Source organism: Myotis brandtii, unplaced genomic scaffold, assembly GCF_000412655.1.
Source record: "Myotis brandtii unplaced genomic scaffold, ASM41265v1 scaffold132, whole genome shotgun sequence".
NCBI classification, from domain to species: domain Eukaryota; kingdom Metazoa; phylum Chordata; class Mammalia; order Chiroptera; family Vespertilionidae; genus Myotis; species Myotis brandtii.
In genome coordinates, this window is record NW_005354673.1 from 4,069,069 (window position 1) to 4,094,492 (window position 25,424).

Consider the following 25,424-nt stretch of genomic DNA (forward strand, 5'->3'; position numbering starts at 1 on the left):
GATAGAAGGAAAGGAGCCGTGAGTAAAGCTTCCATATACAGTAGGTACACATTGAGTTACCAACAGTAAAAGATTCACGCAGCTGCCTAACTAGGGGGTTCTCATCCGAATCCCATTTGGACACGGAGTCCAAAATCAAAGATTTCACTACGGAACCAGGGTGATGCAGCAGTGGACGCTCTCAGCAGTGGCTCTGCTCAACTTGGGGACATCGATTTGTCTTGATCCATTTCTACTGCTGCTCTCCATGCCATGTGAATCTCTTTCCTACTCTCACAGACTCAGACAGTGTTAGAACTAAAGAAAGGTCTTTGTAGAATCTTTTTCTTTAATCCTCACCTGAGGATATGTTTCCATTTATTTTTACCGAGAGAAGGAGGAAGGGAGGGAGGAACATTGATGTGAGAGAGAAACGTGGATTGGTTGCCTCCTGCTCTCAGCAGTGGCTCTGCTCAACTTGGGGACATCAATTTGTCTTGATCCATTTCTACTGCTGCTCTTCATGCCATGTGAATCTCTTTCCTACTCGCACAGACTCAGACAGTGTTAGAGCTAAAGAAAGGTCTTTGTAGAATCCTTTTCTTTAATCCTCACCTGAGGATATGTTTCCATTTATTTTTACCGAGAGAAGGAGGAAGGGAGGGAGGAACATTGATGTGAGAGAGAAACGTGGATTGGTTGCCTCCTGTACACACCCCAACCAAGTATTGAAACTGCAACCTTGAACTGAGCCCTGACCAGGAATCAACCTACAACCTTTTGGTGCACAAGATGACACTCCAACCAATTGAGCCAACCAACCAGGGCTCTTTGGAGAATCTTCAGATCAGTGGTTTTTAGCCCAACCAGACCTAATATACCCTTTACAATAACTATTTTGTATTGCCCCTTCCCATCCTGAAATGAAATCCATAGAAACTAGAATCTATCTACATATTGTAATTTTTAAAAGTCACACTGACCCAGGTGGGTTGCACTGGCTATTCAAATGCGGACTCTTTATTGCCATTGGTTATGTGCTTTCCCAGGATGGTGAACAATAATTCCTAAAGAAACAAATCATCCCTCAGCTCTCATGGTAATTGCATTCCTGGAAAATTCAACAGGTTTTAAACCCATGCCAAAAAAAAAAAAATGCTTTGACTTTACATGTAAAACAATTAGGTTGTCTATTCAGTTCATTATAAACAGGATTTTCATCACACAAATATTCTGTGTGGCATTTAGAAATCACACAGGTCACAAGAAAATTCTTTGTTGAATGAAGCTGTGCTGCCCATAGGAAGATACCTAGCATCCCTGGTGCCACCCACTCGGTGCCAGCGGCAACCCACCAGTCATCCTGAGAATAAAAAATGTGCCCACACATTTCCAGGAAGTGCCTGGGGATAATAGCATCCTACTGAGAACCACTGATGTAACTCCATCTCCTAACCTTGCAGGTGAGAAATCAGAGGGTGGGGAGGAAGAGATTTGCCCTAAGTGATCCATAGGTCTCTGCACCCCTGCCCCGGCTACCACCCGGCCAGGATCTCTCCTAGATGCAGCAGCTTCCCACAATGAACACTGCTGAAGATCAGGCTCTTGCCTTGAACACCTTTGGTTCCAATATACAGACTCAGGATGGTGCCCCACACCCCAGAAGTTCAAACTCCTTGCAAAAGAAAACATGGCCATACAGTGTCCATGAAGTCTTCTAAGCCAGGGAATGACATCTTAATGCCTTTAGATCAATCTGCCCAAGTGAGCCCAAGATGTCTCCTCCCCATCACCAGAAAGTTAGGAAAGTTCTGTCATGTGAAGTTAACTTATTCTTCCTCTTATGTTCATTACGGAGAGCCCTTACTATCCCAAGTAAAGAAAGGATCCTATTTTGAGAGCAAAATTAGCAATGGAGCATTACATGCCAACTCTGCTCATTCAGTAGCAGTTGACCAGTATGCTGTATTAAGGATTCTGGAGCCATATCCCAGCTCAACCCACAAGGATGCAGTGATCAATTTGTGGAATCTGCATTGGCCATGGTAGGGGCTGGCAGCCCTATGCCAGATATTTGCCATGTCTGTTTTAGAACCCCAGACAAATCCAATCTACTTTTCTAGGTCAAAGTTCATTAATTTTATCAATAACAGTCTATTTCATTCCAGTGGTTTTTTTTTGTTTAAAATTTTTAAAAATATGTTTATATTGATTTCAGAGAGAGGGATAGAAACATCGATGAGAGAAAAACATCAATCAGCTGCTTCCTACACACCCACTACGGGGGATTGAGCTGGAAACACAGGCGGGTGCCCCAACCAGGAATCGAACTGGCAACCTCCTGGTGCATGGGACCACCCTCAACCAACTGAGCCACACCAGCCAGGCTCCTTGTTTAAAATGTGATACAAATGTCTCCTTCCTAATGGTTAATGCAGTCTCAGCTCTCATGGTAATTGCATTCCTGGAAAATTCAACAGGTTTTAAACCCATGCCAAAAAAAAAAAAATGCTTTGACTTTACATGTAAAACAATTAGGTTGTCTATTCAGTTCATTATAAACAGGATTTTCATCACACAAATATTCTGTGTGGCATTTAGAAATCACACAGGTCACAAGAAAATTCTTTGTTGAATGAAGCTGTGCTGCCCATAGGAAGATACCTAGCATCCCTGGTGCCACCCACTCGGTGCCAGCGGCAACCCACCAGTCATCCTGAGAATAAAAAATGTGCCCACACATTTCCAGGAAGTGCCTGGGAATAATAGCATCCTACTGAGAACCACTGATGTAACTCAATCTCCTAACCTTGCAGGTGAGAAATCAGAGGGTGGGGAGGAAGAGATTTGCCCTAAGTGATCCATAGGTCTCTGCACCCCTGCCCCGGCTACCACCCGGCCAGGATCTCTCCTAGATGCAGCAGCTTCCCACAATGAACACTGCTGAAGATCAGGCTCTTGCCTTGAACACCTTTGGTTCCAATATACAGACTCAGGATGGTGCCCCACACCCCAGAAGTTCAAACTCCTTGCAAAAGAAAACATGGCCATACAGTGTCCATGAAGTCTTCTAAGCCAGGGAATGACATCTTAATGCCTTTAGATCAATCTGCCCAAGTGAGCCCAGGATGTCTCCTCCCCATCACCAGAAAGTTAGGAAAGTTCTGTCATGTGAAGTTAACTTATTCTTCCTCTTATGTTCATTACGGAGAGCCCTTACTATCCCAAGTAAAGAAAGGATCCTATTTTGAGAGCAAAATTAGCAACGGAGCATTACATGCCAACTCTGCTCATTCAGTAGCAGTTGACCAGTATGCTGTATTAAGGATTCTGGAGCCATATCCCAGCTCAACCCACAAGGATGCAGTGATCAATTTGTGGAATCTGCATTGGCCATGGTAGGGGCTGGCAGCCCTATGCCAGATATTTGCCATGTCTGTTTTAGAACCCCAGACAAATCCAATCTACTTTTCTAGGTCAAAGTTCATTAATTTTATCAATAACAGTCTATTTCATTCCAGTGGTTTTTTTTTGTTTAAAATTTTTAAAAATATGTTTATATTGATTTCAGAGAGAGGGATAGAAACATCGATGAGAGAAAAACATCAATCGGCTGCTTCCTACGCACCCACTACAGGGGATTGAGCTGGAAACACAGACGGGTGCCCCAACCAGGAATCGAACTGGCAACCTCCTGGTGCCTGGGACCACCCTCAACCAACTGAGCCACACCAGCCAGGCTCCTTGTTTAAAATGTGATACAAATGTCTCCTTCCTAATGGTTAATGCAGTTCAAGCATGAGATATATTATTTTGCTACAAGTGGTAGTACCAGGACCTCATCTCTGAATCTTACTTACTCAGTACATGAGTTGAGCATGTTATATACCAATCATTGGCAAACCTGGCATATCTATACTAATAAAAGGGTAATATGCTAATTAGACTGGACATCTTCTGGACATCCTTCCAGACAATGCCACGGTGGCAGGGACTGAGGCAGAGGCGGTTAAGGATGATCAAGCTGGCAAGGGAGGGCAGTTAGGGGTGATCAGGCTGGCAGGGGAGCAGTTAGGGGGGAATCAGGCCAGCAGGCAGAGGCAGTTAGGGGCAATCAGGCAGGCAGGCAGGTGAGCGGTTAGGAGTCAGTGATCCTGGATTATGAGAGGGATGTCCGACTGCCGGATGTCCCTTGTGGAATCAGGCCTAAACCAGCAGTCGGACATCCCCCAAGGGGTCCCAGATTGGAGAGGGTGCAGGCTGGGCTGAGGGACCCCCCCCCCCACCCCCTGTGCATGAATTTCGTGCACCGGGCCTCTAGTTATATATAACAATCATCCTTTTTCAAGGTCCCTAATTCATAAAATAATATACATCATACAAAACAATTCATACATACCAGTTTCCATCTGAAATCTATGTGCCATTAGTTAAGGGATCAAGATGACACAGTGCATAACAGCTGATTATAATTAGGACCTTGAATATTTCTTGCCAGGACAGCTATATTTTGAGGAAAGTGTCTAGACAAAATGGCTAATATTGGTTAGTTTTAAAGTTAATGGTCGTAGAAAATCTAAAAAAAGAGTCCATAGGAATATAGGAATACAAAATAATTCAAAAAAAAAAGCTGCCTGTTTAATAAACACTTTTAGAAATACAAATTTAAGTCAAATGCACTTGCATGAATTGGTTTCAAAAAAAACCTTAAAATGAAAAAAATGGCAAGAAATAATAGGAAGATCAAATAGATCTGATCAAATAGATCTGATCAAATAGATCAAGAATACTTAATTTGAGATAAACTGGTCTTTAGGAGAATTGATCCTTAGGCAAAAGGGTTTTTTGGCAATGTGACTTCAGGCCAGTTGACTTTCAAACTGGTTTTAAACAAGATGGGAGGCAAGGGAAACAGTGAGGGGACAATATTTGAACCAGGATGTTTGAGAGATGGTGAATACAAGACATACGAGGAAGCAGAGTCGAAGATTTGAACCAGGATGTTTGAGAGGCAGAGATGGTGAATACAAGACATACGAGGAAGCAGAGTCTATCGGGGCTGCTCTGAAGGAGGGGCAAAGGCTGATTCCCAGCTTTTGGACCTGGGTGACTGCTGGCAGCATCATCCACTGAGACAGTGAATGCAGGCTCCTTGGTCAAAATAAAACTTGGGGAAATACTGGCCTAGAAGAGAAGCATAGAGATGGCCTCATCAAATCTTGCTTCCAAGTGGAGTTGCCAACCTGCATCACTGGTCTCCAGGAGTTGTTTACATCCCTTTCTTTCCTCCCAGACCACAGACTCCCAGCTCACCACTGCCTCCACTAGCAGTAGCCTCCCTCCTTACCCAAAACCAGTTCCTTTTGTCAGAGAGACCACAGTTCCTTACAGGCAGGCATCATGTCCACTTCATCTTGTCTCTCCACTCCTCCCCCAATGAATGGGTGTTGAAGGAATATATGCATGAATTCAAGCATGTATAAGTGACCACACAATGACCAATGAAAGGCCTACTATGGCCTTCACTGTCCTGGTGTCAGAGCATCCAAGAGACAATGAAGTGTCCCTGGCCCTCTGAGGACTGCACAGGGCAGATGGACAGTTGAGTGTGGGCGGTGGAAGTGGAGAGAAGTGTCAGGAGAACTGGGAGGAGGCAGATGGACAAGGACAGAGTAGTCTTGGGAAGGACTTGAGTGATGTCACAGATGTAGAAAGCAGAGGGCATGGATATAAAGAAAAGCAGAGAGCAGAGTGAACAACAAAAGCAGGTCATAGAGATGGGTAAGCCTGGCATCTGTAACACATCAAGGTCAGCCTGTTTAGGAATCTCACAACCCAGAAAGGGAAAAGGGTGACGACCCTCACATGAGCTCTATGTCACTCAACCAGTCATGTGAAATTATAGAGAAGCTTCCCCACACACTCCAGCTCCCCAACTCGTCCCTGGTTAAACATGGGCTCTGTGAACTGGCCAGCCAGCCTCAGGCCAATAGGGAACACCTATGTGAGACTTTGTTTATCCTAAATGCTCCTAGGGATGTCTCTATCAAATTAATACTGTGATTAAAGAAAGAGCTCCTGTCAGCTCTCTGGGGTGGCCTGTGTGGACAGCAACAGCAAAATCAATAAGAGAAATTAAGCCTATTTCAGCCAAATAGCCAGTTTCTAAGAACCCAACGGGGCATGACTTATTTAAAAAAGCATATCCATACAACTGGCATCCAGCCAGAATGGCATGGGCCTCTGTGATGGTTTTGACCAAAGAACAGCATATAAAGTAGCCAACCAGCAATAACAGTAACAACAGCAATAACAGTAAGAACTTACTGTAATTTAACCTTGTTTTCTCGTGCAGCTCTCTGGAGAGTGTCCAGTCTATAATTGACTCTTTATTTTCCATCCCCGTAGATATCTCTACTATTCTCCTTCAGACTTCCTCTAGGCTCTCCACGTCCTCCAAACATGGTGAAAAGACACCAGAGTGATTGCATCCACTAAAGAATTTGTCTGGCCCAGCCCATGTCGCTCAGTGGTTGAGCATCAACCCACGCACCAAGAGGTCATTGGTTCAATTCCCGGTCAGGGTACATGTCCAGGTTGCGGGCTCGATCCCCAGTAGAGGGCATGCAGGAGGAAGCTGATGCATGTTGACGTTTCTCTCTCATCAATGTTTCTATCTCTCCCTCTCCCTTCCACTCTCTCTAAAATCAATATAAACATATTTTTTTTAAAAAAAGAATTTATCTGGTCTTTGTCCCTGGTTGCTGGGAAAGAACCTCTAACTCCTTGGAATTTCCCAGTGATGGGAGTATCTTTGATCTTCATGCTGTGCCCCTTGGATCACACTGGAGTTTGTACTGAGTGACTCAGGATGGGGGTGGGGGGATACCCACCCCATCTGTCTGGGGAGGGGAGAGGGGCTGGAGGTTAAGTTCAGTCATGTGGTCAGTGATTCAGTTAATCCTGTCAGTGCAATGACTCCTGACAGAAACTCTGAACATTGAAGCCCATGCACACACTGCTGTGCCGAGAGGGTGTGTGCTGAGTCCATGGGAGGGGACAGGGAAGCTATTCACCAGGACCCTCCCTGACACCCCCTTATGCAGCTCTTCATTTGGCTGGTGCTGACTTGTATCCTTTATAATAAAACTGTAATCACAAATGTAGTGACTTCCTGAGTTCTGTGAGTCATTCTAGCAAATTGTTCAATCTGAAGGGCTGGGGAAGCCTCTAAATTTGTAGTCAGTTGGTCGGAACCACAGGTGGCCTGGGGACCTCCAAACCTGCAGCTTGAGTCTCATGGGGAACCATGACCTTAAGCCTGCGGGGTCTGCAGTAACTGAGTGGTCAGTGTCAGATTTGCACTGTGGAGTGTAGTAGTCCAAATCCATCCTGTCTTAGGTCCCGGGGGACATGCTGAACTCAGTCTGCATTTTCCAGGATTTTTTGTCTCCCTTACCTATCCATTCCCCCACTTCCACTGAAAACCCCATGTCCTCCAAAATCAGGGTATTTGAGACCCAAGGAGCAAGTGTGACCGTATCTACAGCACTGTGGGATAGAAACAGAGAATGGACCACCCCTCAGCAGCTGTGTGACTTCAGGCAAATTACTAAACCTCTCTGCGCTCAGTTCCCATCTCTGGAAGATGAGGCCAATGACCCCTCTTCCTGATGGGACAATTCAATGATGGAACTTATTTACACATGGAAGACACTTAATAATCACCAACCTGCTCCTCTCCTATTTTCAAACTCTCCCATACCCCAAACTCTCCCAGCCTCTCTACTCTCCCTGGATATCTGTTCTGGGTGCTGGGTCCACTGGCAACATGCTTATGTTTTACATCCCAGGCCAGCAGAAAGCCAACCATTAAACCAAAAGTAAAAAGCAAGTAACCATTACCTTGAATAAAAAAAACATATTTACTTCAGTGGCTATAAAAGACACCATAAAATATAATATCCAGTATGTATCCTCATGATGAGTAACAGATTTTGCAAATTATTCTCTCAGGCCCCTGGGCACATCCAACTAGTCACTAAGAACAATTAATTCTTTCAGGAAATAAAGTGATTGCGACTCATCTGTGGTCAGTGGGAAATCTGCTTGTTGTATTATGAATAATGCAAACAGAAAATAAGACGCAAATTTGGGGGTTTTCTGCCGCTTGGATGGGGTGAATTAAATATAGTTCCTGTCCTTGAGCAAGGGTGCTCAGTAAGAGCTAGGGCCTACTGAATCTGGGTGTGACCCCTGTGGACAGTGACAGGGCAAAGAGAGGGAACCTGTCTCCAGCCAGCTCAGAGACCATGCTCCCCTCCAGCAAATTCAAACTTCCTGCAAGTTAAATGTGCCAGTGTGGGTGGGACTCATGGTCCACCCTGACACAGGAGGAATTAACGAAAGTGGGGAGACATCCGACCCAACAGCACCTGGAGAACACACAGGGACAGCAGTTAAAGCAGGTGTCCTGAAAACAGGAGCAGATGTTCGTTCTGGGAGAGGGGCAGACTGGCCACAGGCAATAAGGTAAAGCACAGGGTCCAGACAGGTGACAAGCGGGTTTCAGAGTGGAACCCTAGCCCCAGTAAGTGAGGTTCAGATTACAGTCTCCAGGACTGGGGGCATCACACGATGAACCAAAGGGCTAAGTCAGGAAGCAATTATTAGAACAAGGCAGGTGCCCAGTGAGAACCCAGGGGTTTCAGCTGAGCCTCTGAATTCCTGGCCTTGGGCTTCTTAACAGCTCCAATGAGGTCTAAGTCTTAGAGGATGAGAGAAACGTACAAGAAGCAGGAAGTGGCCCCGCAGTGGCAACCTGGCAATGCAGGAGCCAGAAGCCAGGCAGAACACAATGGCATGTGGTGTCTAGGTCCGCTCCTGCCTAATGGCCAAATTGGATTCACTCCCACCTAGACTAAAAATCCCACTGAGCAAGACCTGAGGGGTTTCTTTACCCAAGGGGGTCCCCAGTACAGCAGTGAACCCATGGCTGTGGCACAGCCTGCCTTGGAGGCCAAGCCACACGCTAAGGTGCAACACCTGTGGGGAGTGTGAGGCCAAGGAGAGGGAACCTGTCTCAACAAGTTCAGAGACCCTGCTCCCCTCCAGCACAATCAAACTTCCTACAAGTTAATGTGCCCTCTGTGGGATTCATGGGCCACCCTAACACAGGAAGGGCTAATGGAAGTGGGGGGACATCCCACCCAACAGCACACTCCAGGACTCAGAAAGCAGACTGTGTGCCATCTCCCTGGATAAGGAGAGAAACTACTGCATGGACAGCTTGTGGTTCAGACAGGGCTGTGGTGGGACAGGAATCCCAGAGGTGGAGTAAGGTGGTGCCACAGACAGTGACCTCGGGACTCCAGACCACTGTGTGGCAGAAACAGGGCAACTGGTAGAGACATGAGTAACGGCTGAGTGGAAAGACCCCGTGCCCGCCATAGAGTCACACTGGAAAAGGAAAGGGAATAGAAAGTCCACTCAGTGTGGAGCAGGCAACAGCCAGCAAAGCAGGGCCAAGACCCAGCTGGCCAGCCTCAGCCCCTTCACACGCAGAATGAGTTCATGGAGGCTGATCTGCCACAGGCTGATGGTCTCACTGAAGGAGATCTGGGTCCTTCTGAAGAATGAACAGGTGTTCTTCTTGTTGTTCCTGCAGAAGGAGCAAGAAGAAAGGAGAGAAGAGAGTTAAAGAGGAAAGAGACACTCAGGATCATTTAGAAAAACATAAGAGAGTGGTTTTGCCAAGTCACCAGCTCCCTGCCCCAATGGACAAATCCTGGTAGCGGATCAGACCATTGCCCAAGCAGAGACCAGAGGAACTCAACTATTCCTAGGAGTTTTCCAGATAAGTAGGATAAGCAGGGGCAGCTGTCTCACGGGGCATCAAAAGCATAGTGGACCCACTAAGTACAATGTTTCAATGCTTCCATTTTTCCAAAAGCAGAGTTAATATTTATCAAACCAAGAATCCCCCAAACTCAAATATAAAAGCTTTCCCACACTTCTGAAGGTCAGAGTCACCTGAAAACCTGGTCAGGTGGTCCTAGGAGGCTGAAGCCATTATGGATGCAGCCCAGCTCAATCCCTCTGCACCAGCAAAAGGGCACAATGAAAACTGGTGTTTCTGATGATGACCTATTCACAACTTCATTTTCTGGGCCCTCAAAGGAAGAATGAATCATGTTCAGCCCTTTCCGTGTACAGTCTATGTTGCTATAATCTAATGTGATATTTGATAGTGGGTACATGATATATGTGGTCAACTCTCCCTTCACCAAATAGTTGGCTAAAATGACCCTTCCCCTGCCTGAGATGGATGGGCTGGGAGTTGACCATAGTCGAGGCCTCCCCTCTCAGGTGAGAACATTACACACACGAGCCTCCCCGTGTATTTGCCACCCTCAGGTAGAGAGGCCTAGAACTCTCGCTCCTCTGCTGCTACCTCCCTGAGAAAGTACCCTTCCCTTCCTCATCAACACCCCAAGGATTATGAGGCATCTGAAAAGGTCTGAGATTGCCCTGGCCGGTGTTTCTCAGTGATTAGAGTGCCGGCCCACACACCAAAGGATCGTGGTTCAATTCCTGGTCAAGGGCACATACCCAGGTTGAAGGCGCCCTGGCTGGTGTCCACACACCAAAGGATCGTGCTTCAATTCCTGGTCAAGGGCACATACCCAGGTTGAAGGTTCCATCCCTGGTCCAGATCGGGGTGCGTGCGGGAGGCAACCAATTGATGTGTCTCTCTCTTATCTATTTTTCTTTCTCTCTGGGTCTCCCCCACCCTTCCACTCTCTCTAAAAATCAATGGAAAAAATATCCTCTGATGAGGATTAAATGAATGAATGAATGAATCTGAGATCCTGAGAGGACCTAGAGCCTGCTGGCAACACTTTCCTGAGTCACAGCACACTTGCAGGAAAAAGAACACTGGCCTCACTGCCCGGCCAATCCTGGGGAGGCAGGTCCTGGAACCAGACTGAGATGGGATGTGCACCTGATCCCAAGCCCAGGGGACACCTGGATGGGACTAAGACTTTCAGAAAATATTTCAAACTTTACTGAGGGTAAGAATCGCCTGAAAAGCTTGACCAAGAGGGTGAGGTCCCAGAAACCACCATTTTAGCAAGTGCAGGTGGCTCTCTGGACTACCCAAAACACTGCCCTGAAGCATCAGCCAGTTCACTGGGGCTGTTCTCAGCCCCTAACTCCCTGCAGGGAGACCTGGAGATTGAGACACTGGGGCAAGGCCCTGGGAGCTTCTAGGAGAAAGTGGAGGTGAGCAGGACTCCTGGGGCAGGCCAAGGAACTGGAGGGGAGGAGAGGCCGGAGCCCGCACTCACGTGGCCAGCGCTCTGACACAGCAACGTGACATGTTGAGGAAGGAGCTGGCACTGGCGCGGGTACCCAGGGTGGCCTCGATGCCTCGCAGTAGGTCATTGGTCTTGAAGATGAGCAGCATCTGGCGTGGCACACGGTTGAGGAGCTGGCTGATCTGGGGGAGGTAGGTGGCCGCGTTGTTGCGGATCTCGGTGTTCTAAAGCAGCAATAGGGAGACAGCAGTGGTTGGTGTGGGAAGTAGAGCCCAGGATGGCGGGTATCCAAGCCCATGACCTGAGGGCCTGCAAGGAAGCTCCAGGAGGGAGCTTCAAGCACAGCTGCCTTGGTACCACTAGAAACCCTCCCCAAAGGGAAGCTTAGCACAAGGAGCTTTGACAAACCATGATGGGACATCTTACCCCAACTTCTGGCCAAGCACTGGACCCAGTATCAGAGCACATCAATGGAGACCACAGGCACTTCTGCTGCCTCTGCTGTCCTAGCTCCCCACAGCCAAGGTCACCGTACCAATCCCCAAGCCTGCAAACCAGTACCGACTGGAAATCTACCTCCCCACCAACCATTTGATGAGGGTAGAGTGTGCCAGCCTCTAAGCCCAGGGGTCCATTCTGGAGTTACTCTCCAAGGCTTCTTCACTGGCCACCAACTTCAGGCCAGGCCTGGAAGGAGCCCTAGAAGCTGGTACTGCTGAGTCATATCCCCATCCCTCAGCCCAGCCCAGGATGGTGCATTTCATCAGTCTGAGCTCCTGACTCAAACCCAGCTCCAAAGTCGTGCCCATGCCCTGCATGACTCTGCACCCCAGCCAGAGCCCCTGCCACCCACACAGTCATGCCTATCACTGTCCTCCACTCGGGAGCCAGTCTCAGCCCATCCAGTGCCCAAGGTCCTGATGCCCCAGAACAGGATCCAGGGCTCGCTAGCCCTTACCCCATTCTGGTGTGTAATTTGGGATCTGACTTCCCACCCTTCCCTGTCCCAAGCTTCACATGGCTCTTGGCAGATAAGTGCCCCCAACCAGAGTCCTGAGTATGACAGTGAGGCTCTGACCCCTCCTCAGTCTCCAGAGAAACGACAATGACAATAATGATGGTGACAATGACAAGAGCCAACACATACAGTGCATTCACCCAGTAAGCTGGGCACTTTGAAAATGCTTACATGTATTAACTCATTGAATCCTCACAACACCCCTATCAGGCAAGGGGATTACCCCCTTTGAGAGGGAAACTGAGACACTGAGAAATTAAGTAACTTGCCCAAGATCCACAGCTAGTAAGTGGTGAGTCTGGATTCAAACTCAGGCAGTCCAGCTCCCGAGCCCATGCCCTCATCACCAGGCTATACTGCCTCTCACTCACTGTGGACTCTGTGAGCCTGGGCAAGTCCTTTCACCTCTTCCAAGCAGTGTCCGCACCTAAACGCTGGAGTGCTCATATCCTCTGTGCCTGCCTCTCAGCAATACCAAGAGGGCATCAGAGATAAGGCACGGAGAGGTGCTCAGTGCCAACCGCAGTCACGAGGGGCCCGGCAGTGCTGCCAAAAACCTCCCCGCCTGGCCGCTCTCTGCAGCAGAAGCGGAACTCTCTGCCCTTTCAGGAACACGTGTGCACTGCTGATAACCAAGCTGCTGTGAAACTCTAAATGTCCCTCAGGCAGGAGCTATCAGACTGGAACATCGCACCGCGCAGCCAGACACCAAGAGGCTGTCTGCCTGCCGCCACCTCCCATCACAGCTGCGGGTCACCCAGGAGGGCTCAGGCCTCATCTAAGCCTGCTCACCACAGGGATCCCCCTCTCACCAAGGGAGGGACTGGCCCCTCAAGAGCCCCTGCAGGCCAAATGAAGGCACCTGCGCCCATCCAGACTACCTCGCAGCGGGGGTCACAGCCTTCAACCTGGACACATCCTGATGGTGGGTGTCTGCAGAAGGCCCCAATGGGTGCCTATCCGACAGCCACCCATCTCCCATTCCCCTTTGTTAAAAGGACCCCATTTTTGTTCATTTGACCCCTTGGGTCATTGCTCCTCAGGAAGGCAGAGCTCCTCCCTAGCTCCAGATCACTGGCTGATTTCAGCCAATACCAGCTCTGAGCTCAATGTGATATGTGACATGATTTTGGCCAATGAGACACAAGGGGGAGTCTTTTGAAGGACTTCTGGGGAAGGTTTCCTTGCTCTTAATTAACAATATGTGAGAAGAAATCGCCCTCATTCTCACTTCTGGACACCAAGGAATTAAGATGCACAGCTTGGACCTGCCACAGTCATCTCAGAATGATGAGAGGAAAACCAAGAGAATCACAGAGGAGTCAGCCCAGAGCCCTGAGACTGTGACCTACTCAACCAACCTGGACCCACCCACCTCCAGACTGCTTGTCATGGAGAGAGCAAATGCCTAATTGTTTAAGCTACTTGTGGTTGAAAAAAACATCTTCCTTGATACAATGTTGGAGGTTCCCTAATTCTAAATAAGACTAGGACTCAGAAAACTGAGCCCTCACATCTCAGAGTCTGGGCTGGCCTGGAGTGGCTATGTTTATCCTCTACCTGGGTTTTTGTCCAAAGTAAGCAAATGGAGTACACGTCTCCACAATCTACACAAACGCCTCTCTACTGGACCTGGTCCCAGAACCGCGGAGACCTTATAAAGAGATGCACCAGCTGGGCATGGCTCAGTGGTTGAGCATCGACCTACGAACCAGGAGGTCAAGGTTCGATTCCCAGACAGGGCACATGCCCGGGTTACGGGCTTGATCCCCATTGTGGGGCAGCGTGCAAGAGGCAGCCAATCAATGATTCTCTCTCATCATTGATGTTTCTATCTCTCCCCCTCTCTCTTCCTCTCTGAAATCAATAAAAATATTTTTAAGAGAGTGGCACCAGACAGGATGCCTGCCTTCCAGGTACTTACCAACTAGTCAGAGTCCATATAAGTATACAAATAGCTAACTCTGAGACACAGTATAAGCTGCTGGAACATGAGTGATCCAAGTATTAAGGGATCACTTTTGGCAAAAGCATGAGGAGAGGCCTCCAGGGCTGGTGCTATGGACTGAATTGTGCCTCCCACCAAATCCCTAAGATGAAGTTCTAACGCCAGTGTGACTACTCAGAGACAGGGCCTTTAAAGAGGTAATTAAAGTTAAGTGAATTCATAAAGGGGACTCTAATTCGATAGGACTGATGTCCTTTCCAAAAGAGGAAGAGAGATCAGGAGTGTGTACACACAAAAGAAAGGCCATGTGAGGACACAATGAGAAGGCAGCCATCTGCAAGCCAGGAAGAGAGCCCTCACCAGAAACTAATCCTGATGATACTATGATATTGGACTTTGAGCTCCAGAACTGCGAGAAAATGAATTTCTACTGTTAAGACATCTGGTTGGTGGTATTCTATTATGGCAACCCAAGCAGACTAGTACACTAGCATTTATGCTGGGCCTTTATGAATGAATAACAAATGCAAAAATAAAATTCAAACTTAGTTAATAAAAACAGATATCATTTACTGAGTACCTACTTGTGCCATGTGATCTTGTCCATTCTGTGACGTTAAATACCATCTATGTGCTAAGGACTCACAAATGTATATCTCGAGCTTCGACCTCTTCTTTGAGCTCCAGGCTTAACTGCCCACCTCTATCTGAATGCTCAAGAGAATTACTGATAGACTACTGGTAACCTCACCCCAAATATGTCCTTCCCAACATCTTCCCTATGTCAGGAGGTGACACCACTCTCCCCATCCTGTAATTTACCCCAAGAAGCTATGAGACCACTTTTCATCCTCTCTACATCCAAGCAAACAGAAAAGCCGCTCAGTCTTAAGTCCAAAATGCAATCTGGTTCCATCTGCTTCTCTCCACCTCCATTGCCATGAGTGTAGTCTGAGCCCCCAGCACCTCTCCAATGTGAAGTTCTGCCCCAGCCTCCTAATTAATCACCCCATTGCTCATCTTGCCCCACTCCAGAGAGACACTTAAAATAGCAAATCTGAGCATATCCTTTTCCTGCTTAAAACCTGTCAAAGGCTTTGCTCTGTACTGAGAATTAATCTGAACTTTTTCCTATGGCTTATAGGCCCTGAACAATGCTCCCTCTGCCCAGTGCTCCAAATTCTTCTCATTCCATCATCCACTCACCACACTCCAGACTACACCAAACTCTCCTTTCCCCAGGCCATCGTAGCGCAGTATGTGCCCTCTGCCGTGGATGCTTTCTCCAAGCTCTTCCTGTGGCCAGTGCCTTCCTTGTCCTTCGGGCTCAGCTTAAAAGTCAACTCCTCAAAGATCTCTTCTCTGAGCACCCAATTGACAGCTCCCCATCACAAGCTTGTTTCCTCTCTGATATCTCCAACCTGCAATTATTCCATTTACCTGCTTGTTCACTTGTTTACTGTCTGTCTCCCTCAACCACAGTACAAATTACAAAGACAGACTGCTCACCACTGGATGTGCAGCACCAAGTCCAGGACCCAGCAAAAACCTATGTTTGCTCAATGAAGGCACTTGGGAGCTACGGAGAGGCACTCTCCAGGCATTATCAGTAAAGCAGAAATTATCCTCCCTATTCAACCAAGAAGGGAGACTATCGCTCTTCTTCTGAGATGACCAGCTTTAAAGCTGTGTAGGCCTAGGGCAGCTGGTGGTCATCTTTGCCACCACACTTGCTGGGGAGTGATGTCAACTTAGAAGAAAACAGAACCAAGAGATGGCAGCGGGTGGCCTCTTTGGTGACATCGTTTGACACACTGGATCCAGCCATTCCTAAAACCACCTACCACAAGGCAGCTTACAAGGGACCCCCCCACCCCTGAGGCTCCAAGAGGTGACAAAAACTATCCAAGGTCATGCCACCAGGAAGAGCAGTGCTGGAACTAGAACCCAGGTCTTTCTAACTGCACAAGCAGGATCCCGCCCCTTGTGGTGCGCCCGAGCACATCCCCACAAAACTGCACAAATCTGACAAACTGACAGACTGGGAATACAGAAGTCCACTCCATGACAGATTGAGAAACTAGGGATGGAGGGAGCTCTGAACCAGGAAGAAGGAGTGGCCACATACTAGTAAGTCCCTGTGATAGGGGCAGAAGTGAAAATGGATTGGTCTCAGCCCAGACACCATGGGACTATTGTCTGGATCCGATGAAGAAATGAACTACAAAGAAAAACAAAAAAGGTATTTCATTAAAAACTCCGTGTTCCGCCCTAACTGGTTTGGCTCAGTGGATAGAGCGTCGGCCTGCAGACTCAAGGGTCCCAGGTTTGATTCCGGTCAAGGGCATGTACCTTGGTTGCGGGCCCATCCCCAGTGGGGAGTGTGCAGGAGGCAGCTGATCGGTGTTTCTCTCTCATCGATGTTTCTAACTCTCTATCCCTCTCCCTTCCTCTCTCTAAAAAATCAATAAAATATATTTTTAAAAAAAAAACACTCTGTGTTCCGCCCTAACCGGTTTGGCTCAGTGGATAGAGCGTCGGCCTGCAGACTGAAGGGTCCCAGGTTCGATTCCGGTCAAGGGCATGTACCTTGGTTGCGGGCACGTCCCCAGTGGGGGGTGTGCAGGAGGCAGCTGATCGATGTTTCTCACTCATCGATGTTTCTAACTCTCTATTCCTCTCCCTTCCTCTCTGTAGAAAATCAATAAAATATATTTAAAAAAAAAAAAAACTCCGTGTTCCTCCAAGTCCTTACTCTCTGTGTGCAGACAGTGAAACCACCACGAGGGAGGTCTGGCGGGGCAAAGCCTCAGTCAGCCCTGCCTCCAGCCCCTCCACCCACCTAAGACTGACACATGAACAATGGGACAAGTAGCACCACATGAGAACTAAAGCGCTCTCCCCAGTAGGCTGCCCCAGAGGGACCACACAATGGGAGACAGTACTCAGGAGGAGACAGCAGACTTATTTATCAGATAGTCCCTGGGGATTCCCAGAAGTCCTGGGGAGAACTTTGCGGAAGCCTGAAATCTTGTGTGAGTAGGTCGGAGAAAAAGCCGCAGAAGTCTAGTCACATGGTTAACGTGCCCTGTTTCGTACTCCAGGTGGTTAAGGCCAAGAGTGGGATGTAGCTCCCTTGCCTTCCTTCAATCCAGGGATGCTATTTCTCCGCCCCTCCCTCCTTCTTATCCAATGTATCTCCAATTCTGCTCACCCTCCCACCCCCCACAGCCCAACAGACAGAACCTCAGACCTTGGATAGGAAGAGGTCCAAAGGCCATCCTGGTCCAGCCCCTTGTATGCAGGAGAGGAAAGGGGCAGGAGGGGGCACCTACCTCAGAGGCGGTGATTGGAGCTTGGCTGATGCCCCTGTTGACTGAGTTCCACGAGCGGGCTGTCAGCATGCAAGCAAGCAAGGGGTAGAAGTCGCCAGCTCCCAGACGGTGGCAATACTTCTTCACCTTCTCCATGTCGGTCCAGATCAGCGACTGCCAGAGGTGGCAGTAGTCCAGGCGGAACTCTTCCGTGAGCACCTACAGTGGGGGCGACCATGGCCAGACTTGAGCCTCCTCTCCCTATCCAGACCTAGTCCCTGGCTGGAGTGGCCACCGTGAGGGGGGGATGGATGAAGACCGTGGCTCCTGCACAACATCTGCTTTCCCCCAAAAGTCAGTCCAAGTCCAAAGCTACTATTTGGCCAGCCTTCGTCCTGAGTGGCAGAAATTACATTCCCCGCCTCCCGCCTAGTTAGATGTGGCCCTGGGCCTGGGCTCTGACCTACAGAATGTGGCAGAAGCTCCACTCCCAGCTTGGCCCATGCGTTCTCCTCCGAGCCCTTACCCCTCTGGGTACAGATGGTGAAACCACCTGAGGGAGGCCTGGGGTCAGAGCCTCAGTCAGCCCCTGCCTTCGGCCTCCTCCACCCACCCAAGACTGACACATGGCGAGCATTACACACCTGCTGTGTCTGGGCCACCATTTGTTCAGGGGCTACTTGTGACAGCAGCTGGCCTACCTTAAACTAACATGCCCAACGTCACTGAGCCTTTCAAAGGGGGGGCCAAGATTTTGGGATGTGGAATTAGAACTCTGAGGGAAGGGACTGAGGACCAGGAGACTATAGAGACAGCCTCCCCAACAACCATCTGTCTCCTAGAATAAAACCTGGGTCCCATGATTGGCAGTGAACTTCCCAACTTCCAGGCGGGACTCATGGCTCATCAGAGCCAGCTCTGCATCCCAAGTCGAGAGGATAGAGCTTCTATCAGTTCCCAGGCCCCTTTCACGCTACATAGCACCTCGTCACTAGGGCTGAATTACCCATCCCTAGCAAGTCCCAGCTCCCATCCCAGGGTCTGGGCTGGCCTGGGCTTCCCTGGGAAGCAAAGTTGTTGTATAGCAGACAAAGCAATTTCACCTATCTGGGCACATTCCCATGTACTCCTTACAGCATCCCTTAAAGGAGGCATTCCCAGCCTCACCTCACCGAGGAAAAAGCTGAGGCACAGAGTATATGACTGGGACTTGCACAAATGACAGCTCTAGGGCTAGGGCGGGGCCTCTCCGTTACCTTAGCCATCTGCCTCCTGTTTCTGTGGCCCATCGGGGAGTTCAGTGGACTCTCAGGCCAGGCAGGACTAGACTCTGCGGCTGGCTGGGTGGGAAAGGCCTGTCCTACCTGGTAGAGCCCATGATCCAACAGGACAATCTCCACCTTTCCCGTGTCCGGGCCCTTGCGCACCAGCACGTTGCCCGGGTGGGGGTCGCAGTGCACGAAGCCATTGACAAAGATCATTTCACTGTATATCTTGCCCAAGTGGCGCGAGATCTGGAAGAGAAGAGTGTTGGGTGGGCATTGATGGGCATTAACACCTGTCTCGGAGACATCTACTCTGGCCACTCAGTCTGGCCACTTTCAAGAGGAAGGCCAGGGGGACCAAGTGGGTCTGATCAGTCCTGGTGAAAGTGATGGCTCAACATTGCCAAGTTCTTGAGTGTAAGCTAGAAGCTAAATTCTCATCCAGTTCTTTTTAACATTAGCTGCACATCAGAGTCACCTGGAACCCAGAAATGTTGGGAGTGGTACCCAGGCATCAGTATTTTATTTTAAGTTCCCCTGGTGATTTCAATACATGGCAAAGTAGAAGAACCACTGTGTCTAGTTTTTCTGATGGCTGTAACACCCACCTCCTATACCCGCCCCTCCACTCTTCCCTGATTTTTCTCTTCCCTATTTCTCTTATTAGTCCCTCTTCACTTTTTCCCCAAAGTTGAATATGGGCTGGAAAGCTGGGTTGGAGGAGTCAGTCCATCCACCCCCTGCAAAGAGTAAGGCTAAGGGACTGAGGACCAGGAACAGGTGACCCCACCCGCTCCTAGCCAGTCCCAGGAGGACCCAGAATCACACACCCTTCTCCCCTCTCTCTGCAGGCTCCTTTCATCACACCCCTCCCTGTCAGAGCCCAATGCTGATCTGATTTATGATGTCTGCACAGAAGAAATGACACTGGAGAGGCCGTTTAAATCATCCTGTCACTGCTGCTTTCCCTGCCGAGGCCGTCTTCTTATCTCTACTCTCTTTTTATTAAAGCTAAAAGCCTCTTCCCAGCTAGAAAACAGCTGCTGAATAGAGCCAGACCTGGGCCCATGGATGGTGTGCTGATGGGTTTCCATGGACAAAGAGATGCTCCACCCAGACACCTGACGTCCAGGACACACTGCCCTTGGCATTTCTCACAGCCTTAGCTGGACCCCATGGTCACTAACAAGCACATCCCAGCCAGAGGAGAGGAGCTGGGCTCATCGGGTGGGGAACACAGGATTAGGGTTTTAAGATAAAGACTCAACTGCTTTCCTTGACCTAGAAAGTCTTGCATGATCAAGTCCAGCCTCCCTCCCTGGTTTCATCTTGCACATTGACACTCCAGCCATATTTGCTTTCTTCCTCCTCTCCAAAGGTCCCCATGCCTTCCTACCTCAGGGCCTTTGCACGTGATAGTCCCTCAGCCAGAAGCATCCTTCCCCTCTCCCCTTCACCTGGTTCACTCCTCTCTTTCTTCCCATCCCAGCTCAGCAGCACCTCCCTGGGGAAAACTTCCTTGATCTCCCAGACTTGATGAGGTTCTCCTACCATATACTCTCACAGAATGGTGTACTTTACTTTCACAGCACTATTTATGTCACTGTTTGATTATTGACCACCTAGCGCTCTATCATAAGCTCCAAAGGTGGCAGGGACTGGCTCTATTTTGTTAAATAGCTTTATTGCGGTGTAATTTACATATGATACACTGGTTCTATTATGCATCCACTTGCCTGTAACAGGCCAAACATGCGAATATAGGACTCTGTCTTCAACATAAATGAGACCTTTGTTTCTCTGGGTTTTTTGAGATGCCGTGGTTCCTGCCTCTGATGCTCACCCTGACCCTATTGATATCCTCAGAATCCCAGTCAATTACAATTGGGCCCAAAATAAATCAAGAATAACGCTACTTTAGTAACCATAGCTACCATCCTTATTAAAAATCCCCAAAAGAAAGTACAATTATGCCCATTTTGCAGATGAGGAACAGAGACGCATCCAGGTTTAACTTCCTCAGAGCTACATGGCTAGAAAGGAATAGAGCCAGGATTCAAACCAGGTGTGAGCCCACAGCCTTCTTATAACTATTATTTCTACTAGAGGCCTGGTGCACGACATTCATGCAGTAGGGGCGGGGGGAGTCCCTCAGCCCAGCCTGCGCCCTCTCGCAGTCCAGGACCCCTCGGGGGATGTCCACCTGCAAACTTAGGCCCGATCCCCCCCTAAAGGGGATCGGGCCTAAGCCAGCAGTCAGACATCTCTCTCTCAGTCCAGAACCCCTAGCTCCTTACCGCCCGCCTGTACTCGCCAGCATCCCTCTCGCAGTCCAGGACCCCTAGCTCCTTACCACCACCGCTGCACTCGCCAGCCATGAGCCCAGCTTCTGGCTGAGCGGCGCTCCCCCTGTGGGAGTGCACTGACCACCAAGGGGCAGCTCCTGCGTTGAGTGTCTGCCCCCTGGTGGTCAGTGCACGTCAAAGCAACCAGTCATTCCGCCGTTCGGTCAACTTGCATATTAAGGTTTTATTATATAGGATACTGGCTCCCTCTGACTTCCGTACTCCTCAACTGAACTCCGTGACTTTAAACTCTCAGCTTCAGTAAATGGAAACGATACTAGTGCCACTCTGAAGGGGTTAGTGAGAACTTCACGGTGCTTGGAACCTAGTGACCTCTCATCAGTGTCCCTGTTGTTACTGATTCCTCATAACACTCCTGGGAGGGCAGCAGACTGGGCATCATTGCACCTTTTTAAGAGATGGAGACACCAGGGTTAAAGAGGTTGTCTGGAGCCCTGACACTTATCCTATGTCACACTATGTCCTGCCACCATGCCAGCTCTCCAGCTCCCAACGTTTCCCTTGGGTGAAATGAATGCACAGTACTCAGTGTCTGTTGGCATCTGGGGCAGGACTTTGCCCCGTGTCAAGTTCTCAGACTCAGGCTGGTATGTCAGGTATCCCAGAGCCACCATTTTCCATTACCTGGGAAAGGGGCCTGGCCTGAGCTGGTCCTGGGAGAACCAGCAAGTCCCCACCTCTGTGCCCCAAGAACCCCTCCTGTTAGGTGCTCTGGAGCTCCATGGAACCACACTCTGAAAGGCTGCGTTTGCCAAATCAATTGCATTTATTAACTAATAATTCATTTTTATTTGTCACAGACGCATATAAGGTCCAATCAGGGCTCCTGATCAGCCCAAGATAAGCAGTGCAGCCAGACTGAGCTGACGGAATTCCAGCCAAAGCAGAGAAACGACATTTCATTTAGTCTGGGCAGGCCTGTCATGGGGAGATGTATGATCTCCCTTAAGCTTTCTGAAATATTGCTAATCGCTCTGGGGCCCCTATTACTACATTGAAAGATGGCCCCCAGGGTCTAGGAACTCAGGATGGGGGAGTCCTTGCCCAAGAGAGTGAGCTTCTGGAGGAGGAGGGGGAGGTGTTGCCCCTTGCAGCTCATATACACAAGAGCAAAGCCCCAGAGCGGTCCTCCCCATCTCAACACCCCATGCATCTGCCCTGCCTGGGTGTCTCCATTTAGGGGCTGCTCTTGATGTTCATTTTAACCAGATTTCACCAGGACAGGCAGGCACAGTAGGCAGAGACAGGAGGGAGAACCATCCTCTGTACCCAGCTCCACTCTAGAGTCATCTTGGTATTGCCATTTAGGGTATGGGTGACCTGGGGGACAAGTAGCCTCCCTTCCCAATCTGAGTCTAAAGTTCCCTTAGCTGGTAAGTGGGACTTACCCTATCTAATAGTCTTCCTCACTGGGAAACTGCAAGATTCAAGATCAAAATGTGATCACATATATGGACAAGTGCTTTATACACCAATGATTTTCAATTCTTTTCATCTCACGGCACACATAAACTAATTATTAAAATTCTGTGGCACATCAAAAAATATATTATATTTTTGACCGACCTGGTAAAAAAAATAGGTATAATTTTGATTGATTTATAAAAAAAATAATAAGAGTACTTACTTACCCTTTAAAAATAGTAGTAATTACCTACCCTTTTTGCTTCAAAGTAACTTTTTAAAAAATCAGGTATTTATACTTGTATATAAGGATTTCTGGTATCAGGAATTAAATAATCAGACTTATTATGTGACGTGATATAAGATGCAACTCTATTATATAACTTATATATTTATAGTTCAAGACTGGGCATTCATACCAGATGGCTATTGTTGTGTTGGCTGATGTCATTTTTTTGTTTGACAATCTAAGGCAGTGGTCGGCAAACTGTGGCTCGCGAGCCACATACGGCTCTTTGGCCCCTTGAGTGTGGCTCTTCCACAAAATACCGACTTCTGCGCATGGGCCACAAAGTTTCAATCGCACTGTACATGCGCGCCCGCACGTGGTATTTTGTGGAAGAGCCACACTCAAGAGGCCAAAGAGCCGCATGTGGCTCATGAGCTGCGGTTTGCTGACCACTGATCTAAGGGAAAAGAGGTCAGTCAGGTATTACATGCTTTAAAAATTCTCGAGGCACACCACTTAAAAATTGCTGCACTTCACTATAAGACACACAAACATGTTCATTTGTAATGGGGTAGCTTATTATTTTAACTTGTTAAAAGATTTACCCCATTATCGCCATCAAAGTATAATTTTCAAAAAAATAAAAACATGACCCTCGTACAAATATAGAACGAACACATGTTGACAATTATTTAACTCATCAATAAAGAACCAAATATGAAGGCAGAGTGGTTAAAGGAGAATTTTGAGGGACTGGGTGTTTATGGACATTTAAACAGGAATAAGAGCCTACGATTCCTGAGTTAGAGGCAAAACTGGTTATTGTCCTATAGGGCAACAAGGAAATCACAACCTTTGGGTTATCTTTTCTACTAGGCAAAAATGATTTGCACTTCTACCGGATAAGATCTACAGGTTGACATATAACTTCAGCCTGAGTAGTTAATTTTTCAATAGCAAAGTCTAACAAAAGTGCATTCCCCTAAATATTAAAGAATCCTCTGATGGCTTGGTTGAATAATGCTCAAAATGACTTAAAAATCATACTGCGCACTCATGGCCTTATTTCTAAATTTGGGGTAATTTTTCTTTACATCTGTCAGAGTTGTACTACATTGTCTCTGGAAACCAATTTGCCCAGAAAAGGGCAGCCAGCCCTCTCCAACCCAGAAAGACATCAAGGCCCTAGGAGACACCTAAGGCCATCACTGGGCACACAACCCTCTCTTCTACCCCTTCCGTAATACTTTAACCATGCCTCAGCCTCATGATTAAGAACAACCCATTGAAAATAATGCTGTAATGAACACGGGGGTGCAGATATCTCTTCGAGATGTTGATTTCATTTCCTTTGGATACATACACCCAGAAGTAGGGATTGCTGGGTCATATGGTAATTCTATTTTTAGTTTTTTGAGGAACCTCCATACTGTTTTCCATACTGGCTGCACCAATTTACATTCCCATAAAACAATGTACAAGGATTCCCTTTTGTCCACATCCTCACCGACACTTGTTACCTCCTGTCTTTTTTATAACAGTCATTCTCACAGGTCTGTGATAATCTCTCATTGTGGTTTTGATTTTCATTTCCTTGATTAGTAATGTTGAGAACCTTCTCAGACACCTGTTGGCCATTAGTATGTCTTCCTTAGACAAATGTCTACTCAATTCCTCTAAGGCTTCCCCTGGCCCTGTTAATGGTGGTAGCTGCATAAAGACAAGAAGTGACACCTCGTTAGGTAACAGCTCACATTCTGTGCCAGGCACTTTGCATGGACTCCCAGCCACCTTCTGCAGTAGATATGTAAAGGAAGCAAGATTCCAAAGAGGGAGGAGCCTGGTCCCCTGGCCAGCAGTTAGAAAAACCAGGATCCAAACCCAGAAGGCCTGACTCCAGGAAACAAGCTCTCCATCACCAGGCCACCTGCCTTTCCACTCACAGGAAGCTCATACCTGGAGGCCGGGGCTGCACCAAAAACCTCCAAAGGTCCCCACAGCATCCAAGAAATCATTCCATGTAGACAAGAGCCTCAGGGAAACCCAGGGCTGTTTGTCTTACCAAAAACACATGGCTAATTAAAGCCATAGTACAGCAATCTTTAGAGGAAAAGTCAGTGACGAGTCCTTTAATTGCTCCATGTAAAAAGGATGTGCCACTCACGTTAAGTGATTTCGGTAATTACACAATGCCTTTATTCTATAACAGTAAGTGGGGAGGGGGGAGCCAGGAATCTGTAAAAAGTATGAGTAAAGAATTAATTTAGTAAATAATATGTAAATTAAGGAGTTATTTTTAGATTTTGCTTAAAACTTGAATTGGCTGAAAGTACTTTAATTATTCTATAATTGCATGGATTAATTTATTCCCACCCCCAAGGGAAAGTCTATTTATGTTTTGGGGGGTGTCATGGAAGCAAGGCCAAGCTCTCTGAAAGAAACAGGAAGTTGGTGTTGCAAGATATTAATAATCACACAAGTCGCCCGATATTAAGTACAAGGAGGTTAATAATTCAGACTCTCTTTGCCTATCCCCCAGTTTCTGCTGAGGCTTCTTCAGGCAGAATAGCCTGAAAGACC

The 25,424-nt window shown here is 48.0% G+C and overlaps 1 protein-coding gene across 1 annotated transcript in view; it reads right to left on the reverse strand.

Annotated features, from left to right (window-relative positions):
* Positions 1-7,885: 7,885 nt before the first annotated feature.
* ADCK1 (aarF domain containing kinase 1) overlaps positions 7,886-25,424 on the reverse strand; it is a 124,757-nt gene continuing 107,218 nt past the window's right edge. Inside the window, exons 8-11 of the mRNA XM_005860149.2 lie at positions 18,945-19,094; positions 17,602-17,799; positions 11,331-11,524; positions 7,886-9,640 (exon numbers count right to left, since the gene is read on the reverse strand). Of these exons, the coding sequence (XP_005860211.1) occupies positions 9,469-9,640; positions 11,331-11,524; positions 17,602-17,799; positions 18,945-19,094 (714 nt within the window). The 3' untranslated portion in view covers positions 7,886-9,468. The remainder of the gene's footprint in view (positions 9,641-11,330; positions 11,525-17,601; positions 17,800-18,944; positions 19,095-25,424) is intronic.